We start from the raw sequence: 26,642 nt of genomic DNA on the forward strand, positions 1-26,642 counted from the left end.
CACTCTAAAAGCTACATGTTAAATATGAGTAAAACATTAGTGGTCTCAGTCTCCTCGAGCGCTTTTCTTTACAAAACATGCTTGCCAAATTCAACTCAATCCATTATACTGATCCGAAAACTTGGTGAAATCCCTTATATTTTGCTTAAAATTGAAAAGGATCAAACACACAAGTCAATTATTTTTTTCATCTTAACGCAACTCTGAGTGGCTGAAAAGAAGTGATGTAGAAGTCGTCTTTTCACCTATTGATATCGACAAAATAGAAGAGCTTATCATTGACGTAGATGGTCTCTCATACCGGATTAGGAAACTAGAGGGCTGCCATGTTTTGTTTACTTTCAACACAGTGGATGATATGTTATTATCATTCTATCATTACTTGGATTGGTTCGAATCTCCAAGGCCTTAGACCCACTCAGAGCAGGGCTTTGAAAGATGTTGTTGGCTTAATCCAGGCATGGAATATAAATTTCTTTGAGAAAGTTAATTTGTTCTTCTTTTGGCAGACTTAGTCACCTTGACAAAGCCACTGCTGAAAAGCAAAGATTAGATGTTATTCGTTGCTTCGTAAGTAGGAGGACATCTTTCAGTGATGTGTTTTCTCGTATGCTAAATATCAAAGTTGATGATGGGATTTTTCCATATTCAAGCTTCGAAAGATCCAATCAAGAACTCGTGATGACAAGATCCAGTTTAGAAGACATGGGTTTAGTTCATAATAAAAAAGACGAAGACGTGGTGCCCTGTTCATTAATTTGATGAGAACCAAGTTAGTAGATTAAGAAATGATTACGTGCTATAGAGCAGCAAAGGCGCGGCAGAAGCAAGCAGAAACTCCCCGCAAAGTCACGTCAGAAGAAATTCCAGGAGCAAGGTCAGTGGAACGAGTCCTTGTGGAAGGATTTGCAGCATCGTTAAATCGGCAACCAGAGGCAGATTCCAAGCAGCAAATCCAGATTCCAGGCAGACTCCAGACGCGAACATCTTTGCTTGTGGTCGGTCAAGCTAGGAAGATGGCATCTATTTTAGCAATGATACAGAAAACTGGAATCAGGAGTGTGACAAGTGGTAAAGGAAGTTTTCTAATTCAATAAATAATCATAAATAATAAGGAAGAGACATCGCAATGATATTGTTTGCTTGGTTAATTTTTATTTTCTTTTTCTTTCATGTTTACCACATTTTTGCTGTGTTATTCGCCATCTTTTCCTGTGAATCTACAGAGAAATTAAGATAAACAAACAAGGAGTGTCTGTGTGTGTATGGGTGTGAAGCTAAGTAGTAAGAAAGGGAAGAGAGACAATGTTTATTTCCAAGGGTAAGTAGTAAGAATGGGAAGAGAGACTATGTTTATTTCTAGGGCTTTGAGTTAGAGCAATTAAGAGGAGACAGTGGAAGGAGAAGCAAAATTGGTTAGTGTAACATGGAGAATGGTTTGACTATAAATACAAGGATTTTGTGTTTCATTTTCCAATTTTCACTATTAATAGATCTATATAATAAAACAGTTAACCTTAAACACACTGCTCACAAATATATATATATAAGGAAAATTATTCATCATGAGGAACTTCATATTCTTCTGATAAAATGATGGGTGTAGATTCAAGATCAAATAGTTGTCTTAAATTATATGGGACTGCGATACTTGGTTTGCCATTCCAAAACAGATCAGCTAGAATCCAATAACCATGCTCAGTAGGATGCCATCCATCGAAGAATAGATATTCACTTGGATTTTTGCATAGTGTATATGGCTCTATTCCACAATGTGCTGCGTTATACATTCCATAGCCACAACAAGAATATCTTGATTCCTTGAATCCTTTCCACCACGAACAACAAAGACGAGATTGAAAACAAAAAGGAAACACCAAGTTATTAACTTGTCAACCTGCTTACATCTAAAATATGATGATACAGTTATTGATGTACAGATTGTTTTAAAATCATAGTTTTAAAACGTTGTTTGATTGGTGGATATTTGATGATTCTTTACCTAACTTGAACTGGGTTCATATCAAATTGTTTTTTTAATTAAAACAACTCCATTTTATAGTTAAAAAACAACTGGGTTTCAAAAAAAAATTAAAAAAATCAAAGTCAAAATCAATATCAACCTATCAACCTAAGGATCAAATCATCTAACCCACAACTTAAACCTGGATTATATCCCGGGTTGAGTCATGTAACTATACTTAAAAAGAGACTAATCAATGTAAACTTTTTAGTGTGTCTCATGATGTGGCATTGTAACACTTGAGCATCACCAAACGATAAAGAGTGGAAGACAATGTGTAGCTTGCGTTGCTTCCTCACTAAAACCCTAATATATTATCAAAATCTATGTACTTACCGTAAGCCTTTGGGTCCTTTATCATATCATAAAGGATGGTATAGAAGTCTAGAATTGAGTATTTGAATCCTGAAAGTTTGCTTTCCAATTCCTTGATGGCTTTAGATGCAGCACTGTTATGCTTCTTTATCATGTCTAATGATACTTCATCACATTCATCACCACGGAGTTCTTTGCTTTGTCTTATGGCTGGCAGGCAACCTCTTGGCCCTACATTTAAAATAGCAAATTTCCTTGCTCCAAAAGTGTACAATTCCTGCGAATGCCGACAATGAAAAATAAAACAAAAATGAAGTAGCTCAATATGTAAATAATTACTTGTTAAATTTTACACGCAATACACGTGATATTTTCAGTTTTTTTTTATTGATTTATGTATATAAATACAAGCAAAGTCCTAGGTACCAGGATAAATCTAAAATGATTTGTTTTAATAAGATTTTCTTTCAAAAAAACTAAAGCAATATTCATTTTAATATATATATATATATATAACATTTGACGGGTTATTTAGATTTGATGTAGTTAATTTTCATTAACTTATTCAAGTTCTAAATCAACTAATCAATAATAGGTCAATCAACTAAGCTAGGTTTAGTAACTCTTTATATAAGCACACACACTGTTTATAAGAAATTTTATTGATATTACCTTTACAAAATCTGTCAAGTTACCCACCAAATTCTTCACAAATTCATCTTGCTCCAGCTGAGTAGCATTGGGGTAATTATCAACAAAATGAGAGTAATCATTGCCTCCAACACAAGTCGCATAGACTGCGTGGCTCAGCCGTTTATTTGCCTCTTTGTCCCCAAGCTGCTCCTCCATCGAAATGGCCACGTTCTTGAAGTTGCTAAGTTGCATGCCAAGACTAATCTGGGGATGAGGAAATTAATGGTAAGATTTTGAAGCACAAAAGTACATAAACATCAGCTATTTCTACAAGACCCGTGAAGTGGTTTTTTTTTTTAATTATTATTATTAAAAAATAATATAAATCATATACTAAGATCTCACCTAATAGCTAATAATTTAAGTTATTAGATTGAGATGGTTCTTTAACATGGTATTAAAATCTTGATGATCAAATAGTCTTGAGTTCAAAACTCATTATTTCTATGTATTTGATAAAAATTAGATACAAGATTTCAAATAATTTTTATTTGAGAGAGTATAAAAAAAATATATAAATTATATATTCAAATCACACCTAAATAATTATTTAACAATCACGTACCACTTTAGGATCAGTTTCATAAAAGACACCAGCTCCACCACTTGCGAAATTTACTCCATTAGTGAAATTAATACCAGGTTGTAAATATGGGGGGACGAACGGTTGACCTATCTTTGTTGCTGCATGTAATCATCCATTAGAAAAGAAAATTTAAATTAACCGAAAAACTTAACAACAATTTCGAAAAAGATTCATATTATATTTTTCCAATACTTACCGATGAGGTCGACAATGAGACGGCCATCGGTGAATCTCCCAGTAGGAAAGTGGAAGAAGGTTTCTCCATATGGCCAATAATTTGCTCTATCCGAAACGCTGAGATTGATATAGTTATTGTTTCCTGCATCAAAGATTGAATCTCCAAATATGAACATAGCAACATGTCTTTTTGGCTGTCTAGAGCGATCACATAGGGAGATTTCTGGGATGCGAAGGCTGGCAAGGAAATTGAGCAGAAGAAAATTGAAGGTTAATTTTGATGCAGCCATTACCTACCGTTCCCAATGTCGCTTCGCTCTTCCATTCCACTTATTCATAGAGGTCACACCATATCCTTGCATTTTGACAACACTGATTTGGGCACTTTGGTCACGTTACAGCAATTCAGACAATAAGACAAAGGCTAGTTAGGTGAATCTGTATGAATTTATACAATTGAAGGTATCGATATTTATTTATTTTTAAATAGATTTGAATTCTCAAAATTATACTAATTAAATGAAATTTAAAAGGATGGTAGGTGTAAGAAAACTTCCATGAGGTATTATTATTAATTAAATAACCTCTGTTTTTTATACTGATTTTCATTTATAATTGCATTTCAAATTTTAACTTAGTAGAAGTTAAGATAATTTATTTTGCATAAAAAATTTATTTTATAACCATTTTAATGAAATATATATTTTTTTAAAATTTATTTTTTATAAACTACAATTAAAAATGTTTTCTAAAAAATCATAAATATGAAGAGATGATGTCACAGAGTGATTACAATTCGCATCCGCTGGTCAAAGAATTTCCTTTAAACAGGAAGTCGTCAAGGATCCTTCTTCACATTTATTACCACGGAGTTCTTTCTTTAGTCTCTTGGCTGGTGGGCAACCTCTTGGCCCTCCATTTAAAATAGCAAATTCCCTTGCTCCCACATTGAGCAATTCCTGTAAATGCGATAAAAAAAATGAATTTTACACACAATAATTATAAATATACTAAATCTACTCGACTCAATTCCAGATTTAAGTTATAGATTAGACAAGTTAATCTAAATCAACAAAACATAATCTAATTTTATTTATAAAAAAATAATATTGACTCAAAAATAAACCAAAGCATAAAATGAATTATTAAAACTCAGTTAATTAAGAGTTGCAGCAATTCATTCCGATTGATAAAGAAAGGGAGTAGCTGAATCTTCCCTTTCATTTCTTTCAAATAATCATCAACTGGTCATTCCACCATCTAAATTCCAACCAGTCAAAAGGTAATAAATCAAAGGCTAGTTAGATGAATCTTTAGACTAGATAATGCCAAAGATGTTATTTACTGAATAGATTATTAACTGAATATCTTTTTTAATCAGTGATGTGTTTTATATTAACAGATTAGTGTGTGTTTTACATATGTTATTTTTAAAAAAAATTTATGTTTAAAAATATTAAAGGAATGATGATAATTCAATATTTTGCTTAAATACATATAGATCTGTAAAACTATGTACCACAGCTATCATTTCTGGAATTTGTTACACGCTGAACCTAATTACAAATAGATCTAGTAAACTGCTAGATGGAACATCATTAACCTCATCATCAATTAGCCATTCCACCGTCTACATTCCAACCAATCAAAGGTAATAATCTAAAGGCTAGTTAGTTGAATCTTTAGACTAGATAATGCCAAAGATGTTATTATCTGAATAGATTCATAATTGAATATCTTTTGAGTGTAGTAAGTTTTATATTAATGGATTAATATGTTTTATATATGTTATTTTTTAAAAAAATTATTTTTAGTATATCAAAAATTTTCAGTACAACATTTAATAATTTTATTGATGAAATTTTTCTGTTAATGTGAGATTATCATTTTATCAGTGAAAATTTTACCGACTAATTCACTAATAGAATGAGTCTTTTAGTATAACTTTTATCACTAATTCTGTCAATAAAAAAACTTGATGATTTTACAAATAAAAAATATGTGTTAAAAAAATATTTGTTAAAAATATGTCAACAGAATTATTTTATTATTTTATTGACATATTTCTATCAATAATTATAGCATATACAGTAAAGTTTTTTCAATTCTCTAAAAAGAAATGCTGACGGGCCGAGTTTTTCCTATAGCTGTGGGTCCTCTCCCCATTAAAATTTCAGTCACCACCGCTTAGTTTTGGTTTGGGTTCGGGTATAAAAGCCTAATCATGATTAACAAACATGAATCAGTCTTGTGGGTTCACATGGTTTGGTGATGATGGCCATGGCCTTCTTAACGCCGAGGAGCATCAACTAGTTTTTTTGACACCCTCCCGGTCATGGTTAGATTATTATTTTGTAATCTTAAAAAATATATAAAAATACTAGGAAATTAAGTTTTTAAATATTGAGATTGAGAGATTGGATGTTATTGTTTTATAAAAAATATTGAGATGTTACTATATTAAATTAATAAAGATTAACTATGTTTAACATGTAAAATTCTTTATTTAGGGCTGAGATTATAAAAAATATACATATATTAAAAGAGGTTAGTGTTATTGTATAGTTTTTCTCACAATTCATTGTAGATTTGCATAATAAATCTATCAAATTATCCTTGGAAAAGAGAAACACAAAAGCTAGTTTTAGAGGTATTTTTAGACTTTTACACGGGATATATTTAGTATTTGGTATTGTAGAATTGGCGAGGGATATGCATGTTTTTTTCTCTATTACACAATGTAAAGTTCTAAATACCCTTGGAAGCAGAATTTTGGTTTACTTTGGGAGATGGACTTTTTTGGTTTTTCCTTTTCTTGAGCATAATGAAATTATCAAAATATCCTTAGATTTTAAAATAAATGCTTTTTTTTTAGGGTTATTGGCGTCTTTTGCACTCTGGATTTTATTTTTTTTTGTAAATTTTGTGTGGGGTCAAGGGTGTTTTGATATTTATAAAAACAAAAAAAGAAGTCATCGTTGCGGGATAAGAACGCGTTAGCTTGTGGAGGTTGTTCATGTCATTTGGGCAATGCATGACACCTCCTCCGGTATCCAAAAATACCCAACCGCTGTCTTAGGCGAAGTGTTGCAAGGCGGCATTTTATCCTGACCAGTTTATGTTGTCATAAGTGTCGCCATTAGGCGGTAGCTGAATTTGTTTTTCTCCACCCTTTTTTTCTATCTTGTCTACCCACCCAAAAATTAAAAATGTCTTAAGCTTTTATATTATTTCAATTGTGGTCCTTGTATTTTTTATTGTTCTGTATTTGCTTTAAATTATTCTTATGATTTTTTTTCAGTTTCATCATTTATCATTTTATTTTATTTTTGTGTTAGATTTGGTCATCTTTTTTTTAATTGATATTTATTTTGCTTTTCACCCTTTTTCTAATTGACTTTATTTTCAATTTTATATTTAATTTTTTTTTAATTTAGTCCTCATTCTTTTTCATTATAATTTCTTTTGGTTTCATTTATTTTCTTAATTGATTTTTTTTTTCAGATTCATCCATCATTGTTTGATTTTATTTGATTTTAATGTCAAATTTGATCCTTATTTTTTCAATTCTAGTTTTTAAACTCGACTCAAAAATTGATCCTAGGTAAGTTCTGGGTCACAGATCAAGTGGATTGGTCAAGGTTACCCAGATTAACTTAGCCTAAAACAAATATTCAAGGGGTTTTAAAAAAAATTACAAGAAAGTTGTGTCCTAGTTCTTTTAATTATGGTTTTTATACTCGACCCAGAGATCGATCCTAGGCAAGTCTCAGGTCACAGATCAAATGGGTTGGAGTAAACTCGAGCAACCAATTTCTTTATTTTACATCCAGGATTACTCGAGCAACCAATTTCTTTATTTTACATATATGTAAAAATAACATTATTTTGGTCAAATGTTTTTTTTTTTTTAAATCAATGGGTTCTAAGACGAGTTTAAAAAAAATTAAAAAGAATTTAATGAAGAAATTGGGTCCTTATTTTTTTTATCATGGCTTTTATATATCCTGAATGTTAATTTTTTTTATTAATTCAGTTTATTTGTTGTCATTATATTTTTTTGAGTATTATTAGATTAGTTGAGATTATTAAACTCGGTTGATTTAATGACCTGATTCTCTGATTTTTTTTTTAATCCTAAGTTTCGCATAAAATCTTTTTTTTATATTAAAAAAAAATAGTCCAGCCCACAACATAGCACAAACTACCTATCTAGTTCAAATCTAAATAAATTAGGAATTCCAGATCAAATTAACTAAATATTAAAGCCTAAAATTTTTTAAAAAAAAAACTAATTCAAAAAAATAAGTTTAGCAAATTTAAAACGATGGATCCGCGCTATGATACGGATAAAGACCAGCCATGTTTAACTTCACCTTATAGTTCCTGTTAATGAAAGCATTGTTTTTCCTTCACCTCCTCTTAAATCTGTGAGCCCAATTCTGGAAAATTATTAATAGATAAAATATTGTACTCCCAAAACAAATACTTTTTCCATCCTTTTCATTTGTAGAACTCTTAAGATCTAGACCAAAGTGTTGTGTTTAGTTGGTATTTTACTATATATATACATGTGTGTGTGTGTATAATTGAAAAGAGAGATAAATATATAAAATGAATTTTTTTAAAAAAAATTAATTTAATTTTTATACTCTTAAAAAAAGTATAATGAAACATTTCTTCAAAAAAAAAAATAATTTAATTTTTATACACTTAAAAAAAGTATAATGAAACATTTCTTCTTTGTTCCCTTGTTTTCGTAGTTAAGGCTACCCAAAAAAAAAAAAACTAAATGTCAAATCAGACTTTTCTCACTCTAAAAGCTACATGTTAAATATGATTAAAAGATGAGTCTATGGCTGGTCTGAGTCTCCTTGAGCGCTTTTCTCTACAAAACATGCTTGCCAAATTCAACTCAATCCATTATATTGATCCGAAAACTTGGTGAAATCCCTTATATTTTACTTAAAATTGAAAAGGATCAAACACATAAGTCAACTATTTTTTTCATCTTAACGCGATTCCGAGTGGCTGAAAAGAAGTGATGTAGAAGAAGTCTTTTCACCTATGGATATCGACAAAATAGAAGAGCTTATCATTGACGTAGATGGTCTCTCATACCGGATTAGGAAACTAGAGGGCTGCCATGTTTTGTTTACTTTCAACACAGTGGATGAAATGTTATTATATATCATTCTATTATTACTCGGATTGGTTCGAATCTCCAAGGCCTTAGACCTACTCAGATCAAGGCTTTGTAAGATGTTGTTGGCTGAAATTGTAGCTCAGTCACAGCTACTGTCAAATTAGTTAAAGAAAGCTGATTAAGATTTTTTATTAATCAAAGCCAAAAGTCTGGAAAAAAATTTTAGTTTCTGTTTTCCTAGATCTCCATGTTCCCTCGCGAAGCCCCCGCATGTTGACAACAGCAATCTCAGCAGCGTTGTTGTTGTTTGGTTTTTTTTTTTCTTGATAATTTTATCTATTAGCTTGAGCTTTCATGTATTTATGGCTCGTAAGACCAATTAATTGATTTCGCCTTTTTATTAAAATTAATATTAATAAATAAACAGAAACATTTTAGAAAAATGTTGTTCATATGCTGTGGTTAAGTAGTGTTTTTTCCGATTCTTCCCCTTAAATTTTTATCTCCATTTATTTTATCACTAAACTTCATTTATTTTTAATTAAATCTTTTAAAAAAATTATATCGAGAAATACCTTAAATATAAGATGTTTTGTCGATCTTGGATTCAAGCAGTGTTATTGGCTTAGTATAGCGTGAAAACTCTAAATTCATGATTGGAGATGGATCCTCCATTCTTTTGGTCTGACGTGTGGATAGGATCAAATACTTTACGTAGTATTTTCCTAGGCTTTACCAAATTTTCACTATTCAGAATGATTTGGTTAATGAGATGGCTCAATGAGTGAATGGTCATTGATAATGGAATTTGGTTTGGGGCAGGAACAGCTTATCTTATGAAGAGCAACAATATCATCATTTGCTCTCAATACTGGAGACAATGATAATTCGGCAAGAAAAAAATGACAAACTTATATGGCCATGTAATTTTGATGGAAGCTTCTCAGTTAAGTTTTGTTGCACCCTAATTGATAATATCTCTTCTGCGAATGATAGAGTTTTTAAAGCCAATGTTTGGATTAAAGGGGCTCCTCCAAAAGTTCAGGTGTTTCTCTAGTTGGCAGTCCAGGACAAAGTTAGTACAAGAGCTTTTTATATCACCAGAATGTTTTGTCTGCCTCACAAGCTACATGTGTCTTTTGCAACTCAGATTTGGTAAACTTAGAGCACCTTTTTATGCACTGTAACTTTTCTAGAAGTGTTTGGATGAAAGTTTTGGATTGGTGGGGTATCCAATGTTGTTTACCAAAAACACTTGACTCGCTACTTTTGCACTGGCCCGAAATGGTGCAAGACAAATTTCAAAGATCAGCTTGGAGACTAATTTCCAGTAATACTACTTGGGGTATTTGGTTGTTGAGGAACAAAATTATTTTCGAGGAAGGAACTATAAGCTTGTTTGATTGTTTCTCCATCATCCTTTATCGGGTTACCATTTGGTTGCATACTATGGATTTAAACTTTACTTATACAGGAAATGACCTCTTAAGATCTTCTGAAGGCATCAAATTATGGTGTAATAAGAAATCTTAGGTAGTTTCTTTGTTGTTTGTTGTAGTAGATCAATTTTTTTTTCTTTTTTTTCTAAGTCTGTTTTTTTATTTTTTTTTTATATATCCTTGCATTTTATTTAGGCTATTAATTATTGGTTTTATGGCCTTTTCAATATATTTTTAAAAAATAAAAATAGAAGAAGATGAGACAGTGGAAGGAAAAGCAAAACTGGTTCAGTGTAACATGGAGAATGGCTTGACTATAAATAAAAGGATTTTGCTTCATTTTGAGACATTCAGTATCACAATGGATCCATTGATGGATCTATTAACATGTTAATATGCCAAATGATAGATCAATCTATCGACACTCTTACTATCAATAAATCAATTTTAACATATTTCTTGATGTGGAAAACACCAAGCTATTAACTTGTCAACCTGCTTATCTGATGTTAAAGTTATTGTTGTCCATACTGCTTAAAACCTTGTTTGATTAGTCAATTTAGTGATTCATTTACCTGACTTGAAAACTGTTTTTTATTAAAACAATCCCATTTTAGAGTTAAAAAAACAACTTCATTTCAAAAAAAATTAAAATAAAATTTCAAAATAGATGTCAGCCTGTCAACCTAAAAGTCAAATCGCCTAATCCACAACTTAAGCCTGGATCAGAAATGGATTGAGTCATTTAACCATGCTATGCTTAAAAGAGAGTAATCAATGTAAACTTATTACTGTGTCTCATGATGCGGCATTGTAACACTTGAGCATTACCAAAAGATAAAGAGTGGAAAACAATGTGTCGCTTGCTTTGCTTCCTCACTAAAACCCTAACATTATCAAAATATATGTACTTACCGTAATCCTTTGGGTGCTTTATCATATCCAAAAGGATGGTATAGAAGTCTAGAATTGAGTATTTGAATCCTGATAGTTTACTTTCCAATTCCTTGATGGCTTTAGATGTAGCACTGTTATGCTTCTTTATCATCTGTAATGATACTTCTTCACATCCATCACCACGGAGTTCTTCGCTTTGTCTTACGGCTGGTTGGCAACCTCTTGGCCCTACGTTTAAAATAGCAAATTTCCTTGCACCAAAATTGTACAATTCCTGCAAATGCCGACAATGAAAAAGAAAAAAAAAATGCGAAGAATCTCAATATGTAAATAATTACTTGCTAAGTTTTACACACAATACACTTAAATGAATAAAGAAATATTTTCAGTTTTTTTTATCGATTTATGTATACAGGTACAAGCAAAGTCCTAGGTACCAGGTTAAATCTAAAATGATTTGTTTTAAGACTTTCTGTTTTTAAGGGGAAAAAAAACTAAAACAACATCCATTTAAAAAAAAAGGTGAAATGGAATTTTGACCAAGTTATAATAGAGTTATAGGTTCATCTGCCAGGTTATCTAGGTTTAATAAGGTTAATTTCCACTAACTTGGTTCAATTTCTAATTGTCGATTGGATCATCGATTAACTGAGCTAGGTTTTGTAACCCTTTATACGAGCACACACTACTATTTATAAGAAACTTTATTGCTATTACCTTTACAAAATCTGTCACGTTACCCACCATATTGTTCACAAATTCATCTCGCTCCAGCTGAGTAGCATTAGGGTAATTATCAACAAAATAAGAGTAATCATTGGCTCCAACAGAAGTCGCATAGACTGCTTGGCTCAGCAGTTTCTTTGCCTCTTTGTCCCCAATCTGCTCCTCCATCGAAATGGCCACGTTCTTGAAGTTGCTAAGTTGCATGCCAAGACTAATCTGGGGATAAGGAAATTAATGGTAAGATTTTGAAGCACAAAAGTACATAAACATCAGCTATTCCTACAAGACCCGTGAAGTGGTTTTTTTTTTAATTATTATTATTAAAAAATAATATAAATCATATACTAAGATCTCACCTAATAGCTAATCGCTTAAGTTATTAGATTGAGATAGTTCTTTAACATGGTATTAAAATCTTGATAATCAAATAGTCTTGAGTTCAAAACTCATCATTTCTATGTATTTGATAAAAATTAAATACAAAATTTCAAATAATTTTTATTTGAGAGAGTGTAAAAGGAAAATATAAATTATATATTCAAATCACACCTAAATAATTATTTAACAATCACGTACCACTTTAGGATCAGTTTCATAAAAGACACCAGCTCCACCACTTGCGAAATTTACTCCATTAGTGAAATTAATACCAGGTTGTAAATATGGGGGGACGAACGGTTGACCTATCTTTGTTGCTGCATGTAATCATCCATTAGAAAAGAAAATTTAAATTAACCGAAAAACTTAACAACAATTTCGAAAAATGATTCATATTATATTTTTCCAATACTTACCGATGAGGTCGACAATGAGACGGCCATCGGTGAATCTCCCAGTAGGAAAGTGGAAGAAGGTTTCTCCATATGGCCAATAATTTGCTCTATCCGAAACGCTGAGATTGATATAGTTATCGTTTCCAGCATCAAAGATTGAATCTCCAAATATGAACATAGCAACATGTCTTTTTGGCTGTCTAGAGCGATCACATAGGGAGATTTCTGGGATGCGAAGGCTGGCAAGGAAATTGAGCAGAAGAAAATTGAAGGTTAATTTTGATGCAGCCATTACCTACCGTTCCCAATGTCGCTTCGCTCTTCCATTCCACTTATTCATAGAGGTCACACCATATGCTTGCATGTTGACAACTCTGATTTGGGCACTTTGGACACGTTACAGCAATTCAGACAATAAGACAAAGGCTAGTTAGGTGAATCTGTATGAATTTATACAATTGAAGGTATCGATATTTATTTATTTTTAAATAGATTTGAATTCTCAAAATTATACTAATTAAATGAAATTTAAAAGGATGGTAGGTGTAAGAAAACTTCCATGAGGTATTATTATTAATTAAATAACCTCTGTTTTTTATACTGATTTTCATTTATAATTGCATTTCAAATTTTAACTTAGCAGAAGTTAAAATAATTTATTTTGCATAAAAAATTTATTTTATAACCATTTTAATGAAATATATATTTTGTGACATCATCTCTTCATATTTATGATTTTTTAGAAAACATTTTTAATTGTAGTTTATAAAAAATAAATTTTAAAAAAATATATATTTCATTAAAATGGTTATAAAAATTAAAAATGTTTTCTAAAAAATCATAAATATGAAGAGATGATGTCACAGAGTGATTACAATTCGCATCCGCTGGTCAAAGAATTTCCTTTAAACAGGAAGTCGTCAAGGATCCTTCTTCGCATTTATTACCACGGAGTTCTTTCTTTAGTCTCTTGGCTGGTGGGCAACCTCTTGGCCCTCCACTTAAAATAGCAAATTCCCTTGCTCCCACATTGAGCAATTCCTGTAAATGCGATTAAAAAAAAATTGAATTTTACACACAATAATTATAAATATACTAAATCTACTCGACTCAATTCCAGATTTAAGTTATAGATTAGACAAGTTAATCTAAATCAACAAAACATAATCTAATTTTATTTATAAAAAAATAATATTGACTCAAAAATAAATCAAGCAAAACAAGTTTTATGAATTATTAAAACTCAGTTAATTAAGAGTTGCAGCAATTCATTCAGATTGATAAATAAAGGGAGTAGTTGAATCTTCCCTTTCATTTCTTTCAAATGATCATCAAGTGGCCATTTTACCATCTAAATTCCAACCAGTTAAAAGGTAATAAATCAAAAGCTAGTTAGATGAATCTTTAGACTAGATAATGCCAAAGATGTTATTTACCGAATAAATTATTAACTGAATATCGTTTTTAATCAGTGATGTGTTTTATATTAATGGATTAGTATCTGTTTTAGATATGTTATTTTTTAAAAAAAATCATGTTTAAAAATATTAAAGGTATGATAAAAATTTAATATTTTTACACTCAACTATATAATAAGTCCAAATATATATAGATTTGGAAAGCTACGTACCACATTCATCCATCATTTCCGGACCCTGTTGCTGAATCTAAATACAATTGGGTCTGACTCTGTTGATGAATCTAAATACAATTGGGTCTAGCAAACTTCTAGATATAATATCATTAAGCTCATCATTAATTAGCCATTCCACCATCTAAATTCCAACCAGTCAAAGGTAATAATCCAAAGGCTAGTTAGTTGAATTTTTAGACTAGAAAATGACAAAGATGTTATTATTTGAATAGATTCATAATTGAATATCTTTTTGAGTGCAGTGAATTTTATATTAATGAATTAATGTATTATATATATATTTTAAATTATTTTTAGTATATCAAAAATTTTCACTATAATATTTAATAATTTTATTGATGAAATTTTTCTGTTAATGTAAGATTATTATTTTATCGAAGAAAATTTTACCGATTAATTCACTATAGTCTTTTAGTATAACTTTTATCACTAATTTTGTCAATAAAAAAAACTTGATGATTTTACAAATAAAAAATATACATGTTAAAAAAAATATCTGCTAAAAATATGTCAACAGAATTATTTTATTAACATATTTCTATTAATAATTATAGCATATACAGTAAAGTTTTTTCAATTGTCTAAAAAAAAAAAATACTGACGGGCCGAGTTTTTCCTATAGCTGTGGGTCCTCTCCCCATTAAAGTTTCAGTCACCACCGCTTAGCTTTGGTTTGGGTTCTAGTATAAAAGCCTAATCATGATTAACAAACATGAATCAGTCTTGGGGGTTCACATGGTTTGGTGATGATGGCCATGGCTTCTTAACGCCAAGGAGCATCAACTAGTTTTTTTGACACCCTCCCAGTCATGATTAGATTATTATTTTGTAATCTTAAAAAAAAATATAAAAGCACTAGGAAATTAAGTTTTTAAATATTGAGACTGAGAGATTGGATGTTATTGTTTTATAAAAACATATCAAGATGTTAATATATTAAATTGATAAAAACTAACCATGTTTAACATGTAAAATTCTTTATTTAGAGCTGAAATTATATAAAAAAAAATATTAAAAGAGGTTAATGTTATTATGTAGTTTTTCTCACAATTCACTGTAGATTTACATAATAAATTTATCAAATTATCCTTGAAAAAGAGAAACATAAAGGCTAGTTTTAAAGGTATTTTTAGACTTTTACATAGGATATATTTAATATTTGGTATTGTAGAATTGATGAGGGGTATGTATGTTTTTTTCTCTATTGATTACACAATGTAAAGTTCTAAATCCCTTTGGAAGCAGAATTTTGGTTTACTTTGGGAGATGGATTTTTTTGGTTTTTCCTTTTCTTGAGCACAATGAAATTACCAAAATATTCTTGGATTTTAAAACAAATACTTTTATTTTTAGGGTTATTGGCGTCTTTTGCACTCTGGATTTTTTTTTTTTGTAAATTTTGTGTGGGGTCAAGAGTGTTTTAATATTTATAAAAACAAAAAAAAAAAGTCACCAGTGCAGGATAAGAACGTGTTAGCTTGTGGAGGTTGTTCATGTCATTTGGGCAATGCATAACACCTCCTTCGATATCTAAAAATACCCAACCACTGTCTTAGACGAAGTGTTATAGGGTAGCACTTTGTCCTGACCAGTTTATGTTGTCATAAGTGTCGCTATTAGGCAGTAGCTGAATTTATTTTTCTCCACCCTTTTTTATTTTCTTGTCTACCCATTCAAAGATAAAAAATATTAAAAAGAATTTAATGAAGAAATTGGGTCCGTATTTTTTTTTTATCATGGTCCTTATATATATCATGGTTTTTTATCATGGTTTTTATATATCCTGGATGTTAATTTTTTTTATTAATTCAGTTTATTTGTTGTCATTATCTTTTTTTGAATATTATTAAATTAGTTGAAATTATTAAACTCGATTGACTCAATAACTTAATTTTCTAATTTTTTTTAATTCTAAGTTTCGCATAAAATCTTTTTTTATAATAAAAAAAATAGTTTATCCCGCGATACAGCGTGAACTATCTATCTAGTTCAAATCTAGATAAATTAGAAATCTTAGATAAAATTAACTAAATATTAAATCCTAAAATTAAAAAAAAATTAAAAAAAAAATAAGTTTAGCAAATTTAAAACGATGGATCCGCGCTATGAGACGGATAAAGACCAACCATGTTTAACTTCACCTTATAGTTCCCGTTAATGAAAGCATTGTTTTTCCTTCACCTTCTCTTAAATCTGTGAGCCCAATTCTGGAAAATGATTAATAGATAAAAATAGCTTATGTATAGAAAAAATGTTGAGTCTTTCACCGTCTGCATCCTCTGCACCCCTCACCAAAAACCACCCCCCCATGCCCGTCATCGCATCATCAATCTTACACCTCCACAAAACTCCTTACCAACATCTTCAGACCCTACCTCAACCACCCACAATAACAACTCCTTACCTAAATCCAACAGATTATCCTGTCACTTTCCCTTCAAACCAGGCCGCCTCCCCTATCCTTCCATATGAACCCCCCACAAAAACTTTTAGCTCGGCATCTTATGTCAATACCCCTACTGGTACAGACCATCTTAAGCTGTTCTTTGAGAGATTCCCCTCGTGCGTGGAATATCAAGACCTGAAAAAGACTTTCGGAAAGTTTGGCCGGGTTATCAAACTGTTTCTGTCCAAACGAAAAACAGTTCTTGGCCGACGCTTTGGTTTTGTGGAAATACTATCACCCCTGCCTGTGTCTGATCTTTGTGACAAAGCCAGTAACGTTTGGTTCGATTCCTATAAGTTAAGAGTGAACCCAGCTAAGCTTCAATCCTCTAAACCTCCCCTGCCAACATCACCTCATAGACCCTTACCCAAACCTGCATCCCCTCATAAACCCCAACTTATGTTCAGAGATAACAGATCCTTTGCTGAGGTTCTCACATCCAAACCACAACAAATGGTCACAAAGACGAGGAGAATGATACAATACAACTCCACGGATGAGGATAAGGAATGGTTGCATAGGAGCTTAGTGGGAAATATCTTGCCAAATGTGGATGTAGCAACTATGGAGGCAACGGTTTTAAAATCAAGTGTCAAAGCTGTGAGCTTTCGTTATTTGGGAGCTAGCCAGGTGATTATTACCTATGTGGATCAGTTAGCCTCAGTGCAAGAACAAAGGAATAAAGTATCTGTGCTGCATTCTCTATTCAGCAATCTCAGAAAGTGGGAAACAAGGACTAGAGCATATGACAGATTTGCTTGGATCTCCATATTTGGTTTGCCAATGGAAGGGTGGAACAGAAACTGTATCAATATTTTGCTTCAGAGCTGGGGAAATATTGTAGGATACGACACTTCCTGTGTTAGTCAGGGGTCCATATCAGGTATTAGGGTTCTATTCGAACCACAAAGCTGGAACCTTTACATGATCAAGTGTTGCTCCAGCTCGATGTAGTGCAGGTTGAGGTCAGTTTGAAAGAAATCAAAGGTGAGTTTATCCCCTCTCTCACAACAGTCAAACACTCCATGGATGTATCATTGTGTTCAACATCTGTGCTATCCGATGACGATGAAGATGATTTTTGTGAGGAAACTAATAGAGCAGCAACGACTCACATAGAGACAAAACAAAGACCCGAATTTGAATCTGAATTCACCGGTTTGTTGGGCACCCAAACTCAGATTGCCAGCACACTCACCACGTCTGAAGTTTCACCGTTGTACCTCTACCCAGAAATTACTGAAATTTGCAGACATGCTGTTTTATCTCCTGAGAGTACGTACGAAGGCGATAACCGGTTAGCCTTGGTACCTTGCGTATATGTCGAGGGGGGTTCAGTTGCATGCAGAGAGGTAGCTGTGCAACAAGTTTCTTGCTTTACTGCTAAGGATGGGCTGGATCAACATATAGATTATGACAGCGGACTCCTAAAGAAGATGGGCCGTAAGAAAAAGCAGAAATATTCAAGCACAGGCCCGGAAACCAATCTTGATTCAACAAGCATTGGGCCATCTTTTACAACCTTCATCACTCCTATTGCTGATCCATATGAGCTTGGTGCTCTAGAAGTAGGAAACAGGAAATCCCACAGAAAAAAAGCATGCTCTGGAAGTAGGAAACAGGAAATCCCACAGAAAAAAAGCAAAGAAGGTCACACGCAGAACACAATCTCTTAGAAGGAGGAAATCACGTCAAATGGGAAATCACAGCGGTAAGCAATCAGAGACCGTAATTGTTGAATACTCAATTTCTGATAATGGGATAAAGAATAGAAATGCTATTATCAAAGCTGGTAAGGAATTGATTGGTGAGGATGAGGCAAGTAGTTCAAGATACAGACCCGACACCAATGCTGGTGATGAAGCAAATGAGCCTGCACATTCTGATAACTGGGCCGAAGCCACTGCTTGCTGGGAAGTTGGAAAAGCTATTCTCCAAGGGCATGACGATAGCACACTCATGACTCAGACACTGCAAGGATTCCTAGACCGAGAGCAGGAAGAGTGGATCCTAAGGAAGAAGACGTGATTTGCTTCCATAAATAGTCTGAAGCTATGGTCTCTGTAATCACTTCTATGGTAGTATAATTGTATGGAATGTGTGTGGCTTAGGGGGCAGAGAAAAAACAAGATGTTTGAGGAATCTTGGTAGAAAATTTAATCTTCATATCCTGGGTATTTTGAAAACAAAATTGGAAACTTTAAATGATTTCACTATTACTGCTATATGGGGTCGTCATCCTAGGCTTGGTATGCAGTTCCCTCATTAGGCCTTTCGGGGGGGATATTATGTAAATGAAATCCGGATCTTTTTTGTGTCTCTAGCTGTACTATTGCTATGAATGGCCGTATTTTGCATATTGAAGGCACCTTCACTCGGTCCAATCTAGATTGCCTAGTCTCTTTTGTATATGCTCCGAATGTTGGGAACCTGAAGAATGAGCTGTGTACTTATCTTGTTACATTCAGGGATAGTGTTAGCAAGCCGTGGTATCCTGCGGGTGATTTTAATGAAACTTTATTCCTATCAGATAGGAAAGGCGGCTCACAAATAACATCTTCCATGACAAGATTTAAAAATTACATTGATGGTTGTAATCTTATGGAGCTCTCCTTAAAAGGGAGAAAATTTACATGGTCTCGAGGTAATGCGGCGAGCCGTATTGATAGAATATTTTTATCGGGGGATTGGTTGCCGGCTTTTCCATCCTCTACTTTATTCGGTCTCTCAAAATATTCTTCTGATCAAAGGCCTCTGCATCTGTTGCTAGACTTTACAAATTGGGGCCTAAAACCTTTCCGCTTCATGAATTGCTGGTGGCTTGCGTCTGATTTCAGGATTATGATTCAAAGCTTTTGGAGCTCAATCACTGTTTCAAAATCTGGCACAAGGAATATGGTCCCAGCTCTAAAGATGTTGAAAGAGAGATGTCGGCAGTGGAGTAAAGCTATTGTGGGAAGCATGAATAACAAAATTGAAGAACTGGAACTTGAAGCTGACTCAATGGATCGTCAAAATGAGTGCAGGGTCTTGACTATTGATGAACTGATTAGAAGTAATTCCATTGCCTCCTCGCTCAAAATCCTGTATAGAGCTCAAGAGTCTGCCTGGCATCAGAAGTCAAGAATTCAGTGGTGTAAGCTTGGAGATAAAAATACCCGATTCTTTCATTTAGCTGCAACAACAAGATAGAAAAAGAATCAGCTTGCATGCCTGAAGGTTGATGGACAGATCCTATCTAAACCAATCGATGTGAAGCTAGTTGTCTTTCACTTTTTCCGCAACCTATACTCCCACCAGAACAGACCTAGAGCTTCATGTTCAAACCTGGAATTCTCAAGGCTGAAGCCTTCATCCTCGGCTGCTCTTGAGTTGCCATTTTCTGCAGAAGAGATTACAGCAGCTGTGCGGGATTGTGATGGAAATAAAGCTCCAGGTCCTGATGGTATTAACTTCCTTTTCATCAAGAAAGCATGGAACATTATAGGTGAGGACATTATCCAGATGGTTGATGAATTCTATCGGACTAATCTCCTTCCTGCAGGTATCAATAGCACCTTTGTTACTCTTATTCCGAAGATTAATCTCCTTCCTGCAGGTATCAATAGCACCTTTGTTATTCTTATTCCGAAGATTAAAGGTGCTAAAAAGCTATCAGATTTCAGACCTATTAGTTTGATGGGCAGCCTATACAAGATCTTCTCAAAGATTCTAGCAACCAGGATGAAACATGATATGCCAGAGGTCATCTCTCATCATCAAAATGCTTTCATCAAAGAGAGGCAAATTTTAGACAGCGTTTTGATTGCAAATGAGATCCTTTCTTTCATCAAGAAGAAAAAAGGTAAAGCTTATCTTTGCAAATTAGATTTTCATAAAGCTTTTGATTCGGTGTTATAGGAATATATTAATAAAATCATGGCTACTATGGGCTTTGACAGTAGATGGCGAGGGTGGATTATGCAATGCATATCAATGGCAAAAATGTCTATGCTTGTTAATGGGTCTCCCACGGAAGAATTTTGCTTAGCAAAAGGCCTACGCCAAAGAGACCCTCTCTCTCCGTTTCTCTTCAACATTGCAGTCCAGGGCTTGAGTTGTATGTTGCAGCGTGGCTATGATTTGGGTTTGACTTCGGGTATAAACATCGGTAATATAGGGCTTGTCATATCTCACCTACAGTTTGCAGACAACACCCTTATGTTCAGTTTAGACTCTTTACATAGCATGCAGAACATTAAACGTATCCTATTATGCTTTGAACTTGTATCGAGGTTGAAGGTCAATTTTTATAAAAGAAGCATTGTGGGTGTGGGTGTAGCAGCTTATACATGTAACTCCACGGCTCAGCTTCTCAGATGCAAGTAGGATCAGCAGCCTCTCATGTATCTTGGGCTCCCCGTCGGTGGAAACTTGGGTGGAGCTACAATGTGGAATCCGATTTTGCGCAATATCAGTTGTCGGTTGGCTTCATAGAAAGGAGGTTCTTATCTATTGGGGGCCGTTTGTGCTTGATTAAATCTGTGCTCAGCAATCTCCCCATCTACTACCTCTCTATGTTCCCCATGCCTGCTACGATAGCCTCCAAAATTGATCAGAAACTTCGATCCTTCCTCTGGTCTGGAAATGAGGAAAGGCACAAAATATGCAATATCAGCTGGGCCATTGTTACTCTTCCAAAACATGCGGGTGGTCTTGGGATTGGTTCCTTAAAGGACAAAAACACAACTCTGCTCTTTAAATGGTTATGGAGGTTTGAGTTGGAGGAATCAAATATGTGAAAGGATGTGATCAAAAGCATCCACAACACCAATTGCTCTAAACTGCTGTTGCAAGCTCCTATTCCAGGAGCTGCAACTACATGGTCCTGGATTGTCAATCATTGTGTGAGAAATAATAAGCTGCAGGATATTGTGAATAAGCAATCTCTGGTTCTTATCGGAAATGGCAAAAAGACTATGTTTTGGTTTGATTGTTGGCTTAATAGCCACTGTTTAGCAGAGCACTTCCATACTCTTTTTCAATTATCCAATGACAAAGCTGCTAGCATTGCTAAGATGGGAATGTGGAAAGGGTATGAGTGGATTTGGGTTTTTTCCTGGATACGTCCACTACGGGGGCGCAACATTGGTTTGCTTGATCAACTTTATACAATCTTATCGATAGTACACATAGACAAAGATGGAGAGGATAGACTAATATGAAAGGACAATAATTCAGGAAGATTTTTAGTGAAATCTCCCTGTGGATTGTTAAGTCCAAAGCCTTAAATAAATAATGCCTTCTCGTTTGCTGGAATTTGGAAAGGTATTGTCCCTCCTAAGGTAGAGATCTTTTGCTGGATGACTATTATTAACAGAATTAACACCCGATGTATGTTGGTTCGAAGAGGTATATTGATCAGCTCGGAATCAAATTGCCCTATCTACCTAGTGGAGGCAGAATCGGTGGATCATATCCTGCTGCACTGCCATAAGCATTGACTCATTTGGTTCAAAATTATTAAGTGGTGGGGTTTAGTTTGGTGTTACCCAAAGAGCTTCTTAGATTTGTGGTCTCAATGGACTTCCATAATGCATGGTCATTTTCAGATGAAGGCGTGGCTAATGTTGTTCTTCTCAGTGGCATGGTCTCTTTGGCTCTTTCGAAATGATCTGATTTTCCAACAGAAGACACCTGACTATGATTCTTTCTTATTATCACTCGTCTATGTCTATGGCTAAAAGCTACCTGATTGATACTTAAAAGTGTATTTTTATCAAGGTTTTATATCATCATTTTGCACTTGAAGTATCAATAACTCCTTAACTAAAGCATGTTTTATAATAATATATCTAATAATATAAGATACCTTTAATTTATGGTAAATGTTCATTTTAAATTCAGTCCTATCACATAAATGAAAGGATTGATTGATGAATTTAAGAAGTGAAATTGAAAGGATAAAGAGATGGCCAAACTTAGAAAAGAGATGTCGGTGCAATCCAAACCGGAACACTGTTTAGTAATTGGGTCATATCTGGAGCTATAAATCTCAGATTTAGGTCTATGTTATATGGATGGGAAGGTAAGACATAGGCCTACAACTTTCATATGGAGTCCAAAATTTAAAAAGGTCATTTTCAAGTCCAAATTGTTGTAACAACAAAGAAGCCCGAATCTGCCCTCCAGCCCGAGCACTATTCAGTATTTTGGCCATATCTGGAGTTCTAGAAGTTGAAATGAGCTGAATTGTTTACACAAGAAAGCTGAGATAATTTCCTACAACTTTTATGTTTTCAAGTGGCTCCAATTTTGACATTATCAATGACGTTTTGGGCAGACAAGAGAAAATAAGGATTGTCACCAAGTCAAGAGTTGGTCACCCACTCATCAATTAGTCATCAAATCAATAGTTCCCAATTTTGGCTTATAAAAGGAGGTATTTGTCATGCATTTAGGCATCTTGGTTTCCAGATCAAGATCATGCTCTTGCTTTCTCTCTTTGTATTTTTTGTAATGTTTATGCTTTGTTTTCATTAATATCAAGTTTATGTCTTTCATTTCCTTTCCTTTACTTAGTTAACTCTTATCTTATTTATGCTCTTATTTTGTTTATTTATGTTTCTTTCTTTCATTATGTCTAGCTAAGTTTATTATGTCAAAGTGAAAAGGTTACACTAATGGTGTAAGAATAAGTATAGTGTAAACTTAATATGGACTTCAATGTTTGATACTAACATGTTTTGTATTTGTTATCTTGTTCACTATTTAATACTTTGCTTGTTAAATGACTAATCTTTATTTATGTTGTATAACACTTGGTACAACAAATGCTTGGCACTTTCATAGCCCATACTGTATGGTATAACCGACACCTGAGCTATGAAAGGAACTTGATTTGTTATTAACATAAGTTATAATCATGAATGCTTGACGAGATTTACAAGTATTAGCATTAATCGAATAAGATGAGTAATGTAATCATGTTAACAATATATAATCTGATTGGAACCTCCTTTGTGTATGGTTTCCAATTGAATAATAGGAGTTTATACTATACTTGTTTGACATACCATTAGTGGATCCTTTAACCTTGACATTTGTTATTATCATTGTTTAATCGTTACATTAATATTCCATCTCAAAGTTCTCATCTTCTTCTTCTTCTTCTTCTTCTCCTTCCTTTTCTTTATTATTACTATTATTATTGTTGTTATTGTTGTTGTTGTTGTTATTACTATTATTATTGTTGTTGTTGTTGTTATTATTGTTGTTTATAATTTGTACAATTAACCTCCTTGTGGTTCGACCCCGGTCTTGCCGAGTTATTTATTACTTCGACACTCCTGCACTTAGGAGAAGACATTAATCTTTTAGTCGTGTCACTATCCATTCTAATTTTCCATACTCTCCTACAGATCTGATCAGATCAGCAGATGGCTTGCTTCGGTGGTCCAATGCTCACTCTTCCAGGATTAATAATATGTGGTCTCCTCCTATGATTAATAGCCTCAAATGGAACGTGGATGGTTCCTCTCTTAGTAAGCCAGGCCTCTCTGGAATAAGTGGTGTGCTGCGAAATCACCATGGCCATCTTCTCGGTATGTTCTCTATTCTAGTTGGTATTTTAGACTCTAATATTGCTGAGTTAAGGGCTATTGTCAAAGCCATTGAACTATCAGCATCTAATTATCTCTTCCACCATCAACACCTCATCATAGAATCTGACTCTGTCAATGTTATTACCTGGATGACTAAGCCTCACAGCAGTCCCTGGAAGCATCATGATTTGTTCTCCTTTGTTAATAAACTGAAAGCATATTTTGGTTCAATCACCTTCTTTCGTAACTTTCGTGAAAGTAATTGCATGGCAGATTGCATGGCTAAACAAGGAACTATAAGCTTATTTGATTGTTTCTCCATCATCCTTCATCGGGTTACTATTTGGTTGCATACTATGGATTTAAACTTCACTTATACAGGAAATGACCTTTTAAGATCTTCTGAAGGCATCAAATTGTGGTGTAATAAGAAATCTTAAGTAGTCTCTTTATTGTTTGTTGTAGTAGATCAATTTTTTTTTCCTTTTTTTTCTAAGTCTATTTTTTATATATATATCCTTGCATTTTATTTAGGCTATTAATTATTGGTTTTATGGCCTTTTCAATATATTTTTAAAAAATAAAAATAGAAGAAGATGAGACAGTGGAAGGAAAAGCAAAACTGGTTCAGTGTAACATGGAGAATGGCTTGACTATAAATACAAGGATTTTGCTTCATTTTGAGACATTTTCCAATTTCCACTAATAATAGGATAGAACACTTAAGATCAAACACATTGCTGACAAATAGCTGTCCTAGTTAAGGACATAGCTACGAGAGAAGAGCAAGAGGACCTTGCCAATGTCTTAATACATTTAAGTTACAAAGTAACAGAAGGAAAATTATTCATAATGGGGAACTTCATATTCTTCTGATAAAATGATGGGTGTAGATTCGAGATCAAATAGTTGTCTTAAGTTATATGGGGCTGCGATACTTGGTTTGCCATTCCAAAACAGATCAGCCAGAATCCGATAACCATGCTCAGTTGGATGCCATCCATCAAAGAATAGATACTCACTTGGATTTTTGCATAGTGTATATGGCTTTATTCCACAATGTGCTGCGTTATACATTCCATAGCCACAACAAGAATATCTTGATTCCTTGAAGCCTTCCCAACACGAACGAAAATGAATGATTAGGAAGAGCATTGATATATAACATGTTAATATGCCAAACAATAGATCAATCTATCGACACTATTACAATCAATAAATCAATTTTAACATATATCTTGATGTGGAAAACACCGAGCTATTAACTTGTCAACCTGCTTACATCTACAATCTGATGATATGGTTATTGTTGTCTATACAGACCGCTTAAAACCTTGTTTGATTAGTCAATTTAATGATTCATTTAGCTAACTTGAACCATGTTTCACGTCAAACCATTTTTTTTATTAAAATAACCCCATTTTAGAGTTAAAAAAACAATTTTGTTTTATATTTTTTAGAAAATGAAATTTCAAAATCAATGTTAATCTAACAGTCCAATCGTCTAATCCATGACTTAAGCCTGGATCAGGTTAGAAATGGGTTGAGTCATTTAACCATGCTTAAAAGAGAGTAATCAATGTAAACCTATTGATGTGTCTCATGATGTGGCATTGTAACACTTGAGCATTACCAAAAGATAAAGAGTAGAAAACAATGTGTGGCTTGCTTGCTTCCTCACTGAAACCCTAATATTATCAAAATCTATGTGCTTACCGTAATCCTTTGGGTGCTTTATCATGTCCAAAAGGATGGTATAGAAGTCTACAATTGAGTATTTGAATCCTGATAGTTTGCTTTCCAATTCCTTGATGGCTTTAGATGCAGCAATGTTATGCTTCTTTATCATCTCTAATGATACTTCATCACATTCATCACCACGGAGTTCTTTGCTTTGTCTTGCGGCTGGTTGGCAACCTCTTGGCCCTATGTTTAAAATAGCAAATTTCCTTGCACCTAAATTGTACAATTCCTGCAAATGCCGACAATTGAAAAAAAAAGCGAAGAATCTCAATATGTAAATAATCACTTGCTAGGTTTTACACACAATACACTTATATGAATAAAGAAATATTTTCAGTGTTTTTATTGATTTATGTATACAAGTAAAAGCAAAGTCCAAGGTACCAGGATAAATCTAAAATGATTTGTTTTAAGACTTTCTGTTTTTTTTTTTTTTGGGGG

The 26,642-nt window shown here is 33.3% G+C and overlaps 3 protein-coding genes across 4 annotated transcripts in view; all 3 read right to left on the minus strand.

Annotated features, from left to right (window-relative positions):
• Positions 1-512: 512 nt before the first annotated feature.
• On the minus strand, positions 513-4,130 carry LOC105141995 (GDSL esterase/lipase 4-like). Its single transcript, XM_011049427.1, has 5 exons — positions 3,814-4,130; positions 3,597-3,715; positions 3,011-3,235; positions 2,360-2,615; positions 513-1,023 (listed from the first exon to the last, which is right to left on the minus strand). Exons 1-5 carry the CDS (start codon positions 4,082-4,084, stop codon positions 1,004-1,006), a joined length of 891 nt encoding a protein of 296 aa, XP_011047729.1. The 5' UTR covers positions 4,085-4,130; the 3' UTR covers positions 513-1,003.
• On the minus strand, positions 1,123-13,111 carry LOC105141994 (GDSL esterase/lipase 4-like). Of its 2 annotated transcripts, none has more exons than XM_011049425.1 (5): positions 12,797-13,111; positions 12,579-12,697; positions 11,994-12,218; positions 11,295-11,550; positions 1,123-1,828 (listed from the first exon to the last, which is right to left on the minus strand). In XM_011049425.1, the coding sequence occupies exons 1-5, from the start codon at positions 13,065-13,067 to the stop codon at positions 1,557-1,559; spliced, it is 1,143 nt and encodes a 380-aa protein (XP_011047727.1). In that variant the 5' UTR covers positions 13,068-13,111; the 3' UTR covers positions 1,123-1,556. The 2 variants fall into 2 exon arrangements, with proteins under 2 accessions (XP_011047727.1, XP_011047728.1); XM_011049426.1 differs by lacking the exon at positions 1,123-1,828 and adding an exon at positions 10,728-10,825 and having other exon boundaries at positions 11,159-11,550; positions 12,797-13,110.
• An 11,985-nt stretch (positions 13,112-25,096) lies between these two features.
• The window catches only part of LOC105142004 (GDSL esterase/lipase 4-like), a 2,509-nt gene continuing 963 nt past the window's right edge, over positions 25,097-26,642 (minus strand). The window contains exons 3-4 of the mRNA XM_011049438.1: positions 26,175-26,490; positions 25,097-25,573 (exon numbers count right to left, since the gene is read on the minus strand). Coding sequence (XP_011047740.1) covers positions 25,302-25,573; positions 26,175-26,490 — 588 coding nt within the window. The 3' untranslated portion in view covers positions 25,097-25,301. The remainder of the gene's footprint in view (positions 25,574-26,174; positions 26,491-26,642) is intronic.

The sequence above is a fragment of the Populus euphratica genome, unplaced genomic scaffold (genome assembly GCF_000495115.2).
Source record: "Populus euphratica unplaced genomic scaffold, PopEup_1.0 scaffold197.1, whole genome shotgun sequence".
NCBI lineage: Eukaryota > Viridiplantae > Streptophyta > Magnoliopsida > Malpighiales > Salicaceae > Populus > Populus euphratica.

Coding starts and splice junctions, on each gene's coding strand:
- LOC105141995 (XM_011049427.1), bottom strand. CDS start 4,084: ATGGCTGCATCAAAATTAACCTTCAATTTTCTTCTGCTCAATTTCCTT. Junction 2,616..3,010: donor ACTTGACAGATTTTGTAAAG/GTAATATCAATA, acceptor CGGCATTCGCAG/GAATTGTACACTTTTGGAGC. Junction 1,024..2,359: donor AAAGGACCCAAAGGCTTACG/GTAAGTACATAG, acceptor TTGCTAAAATAG/ATGCCATCTTCCTAGCTTGA.
- LOC105141994 (XM_011049425.1), bottom strand. CDS start 13,067: ATGGCTGCATCAAAATTAACCTTCAATTTTCTTCTGCTCAATTTCCTT. Junction 12,698..12,796: donor TCTCATTGTCGACCTCATCG/GTAAGTATTGGA, acceptor GATTACATGCAG/CAACAAAGATAGGTCAACCG. Junction 11,551..11,993: donor ACGTGACAGATTTTGTAAAG/GTAATAGCAATA, acceptor CGGCATTTGCAG/GAATTGTACAATTTTGGTGC.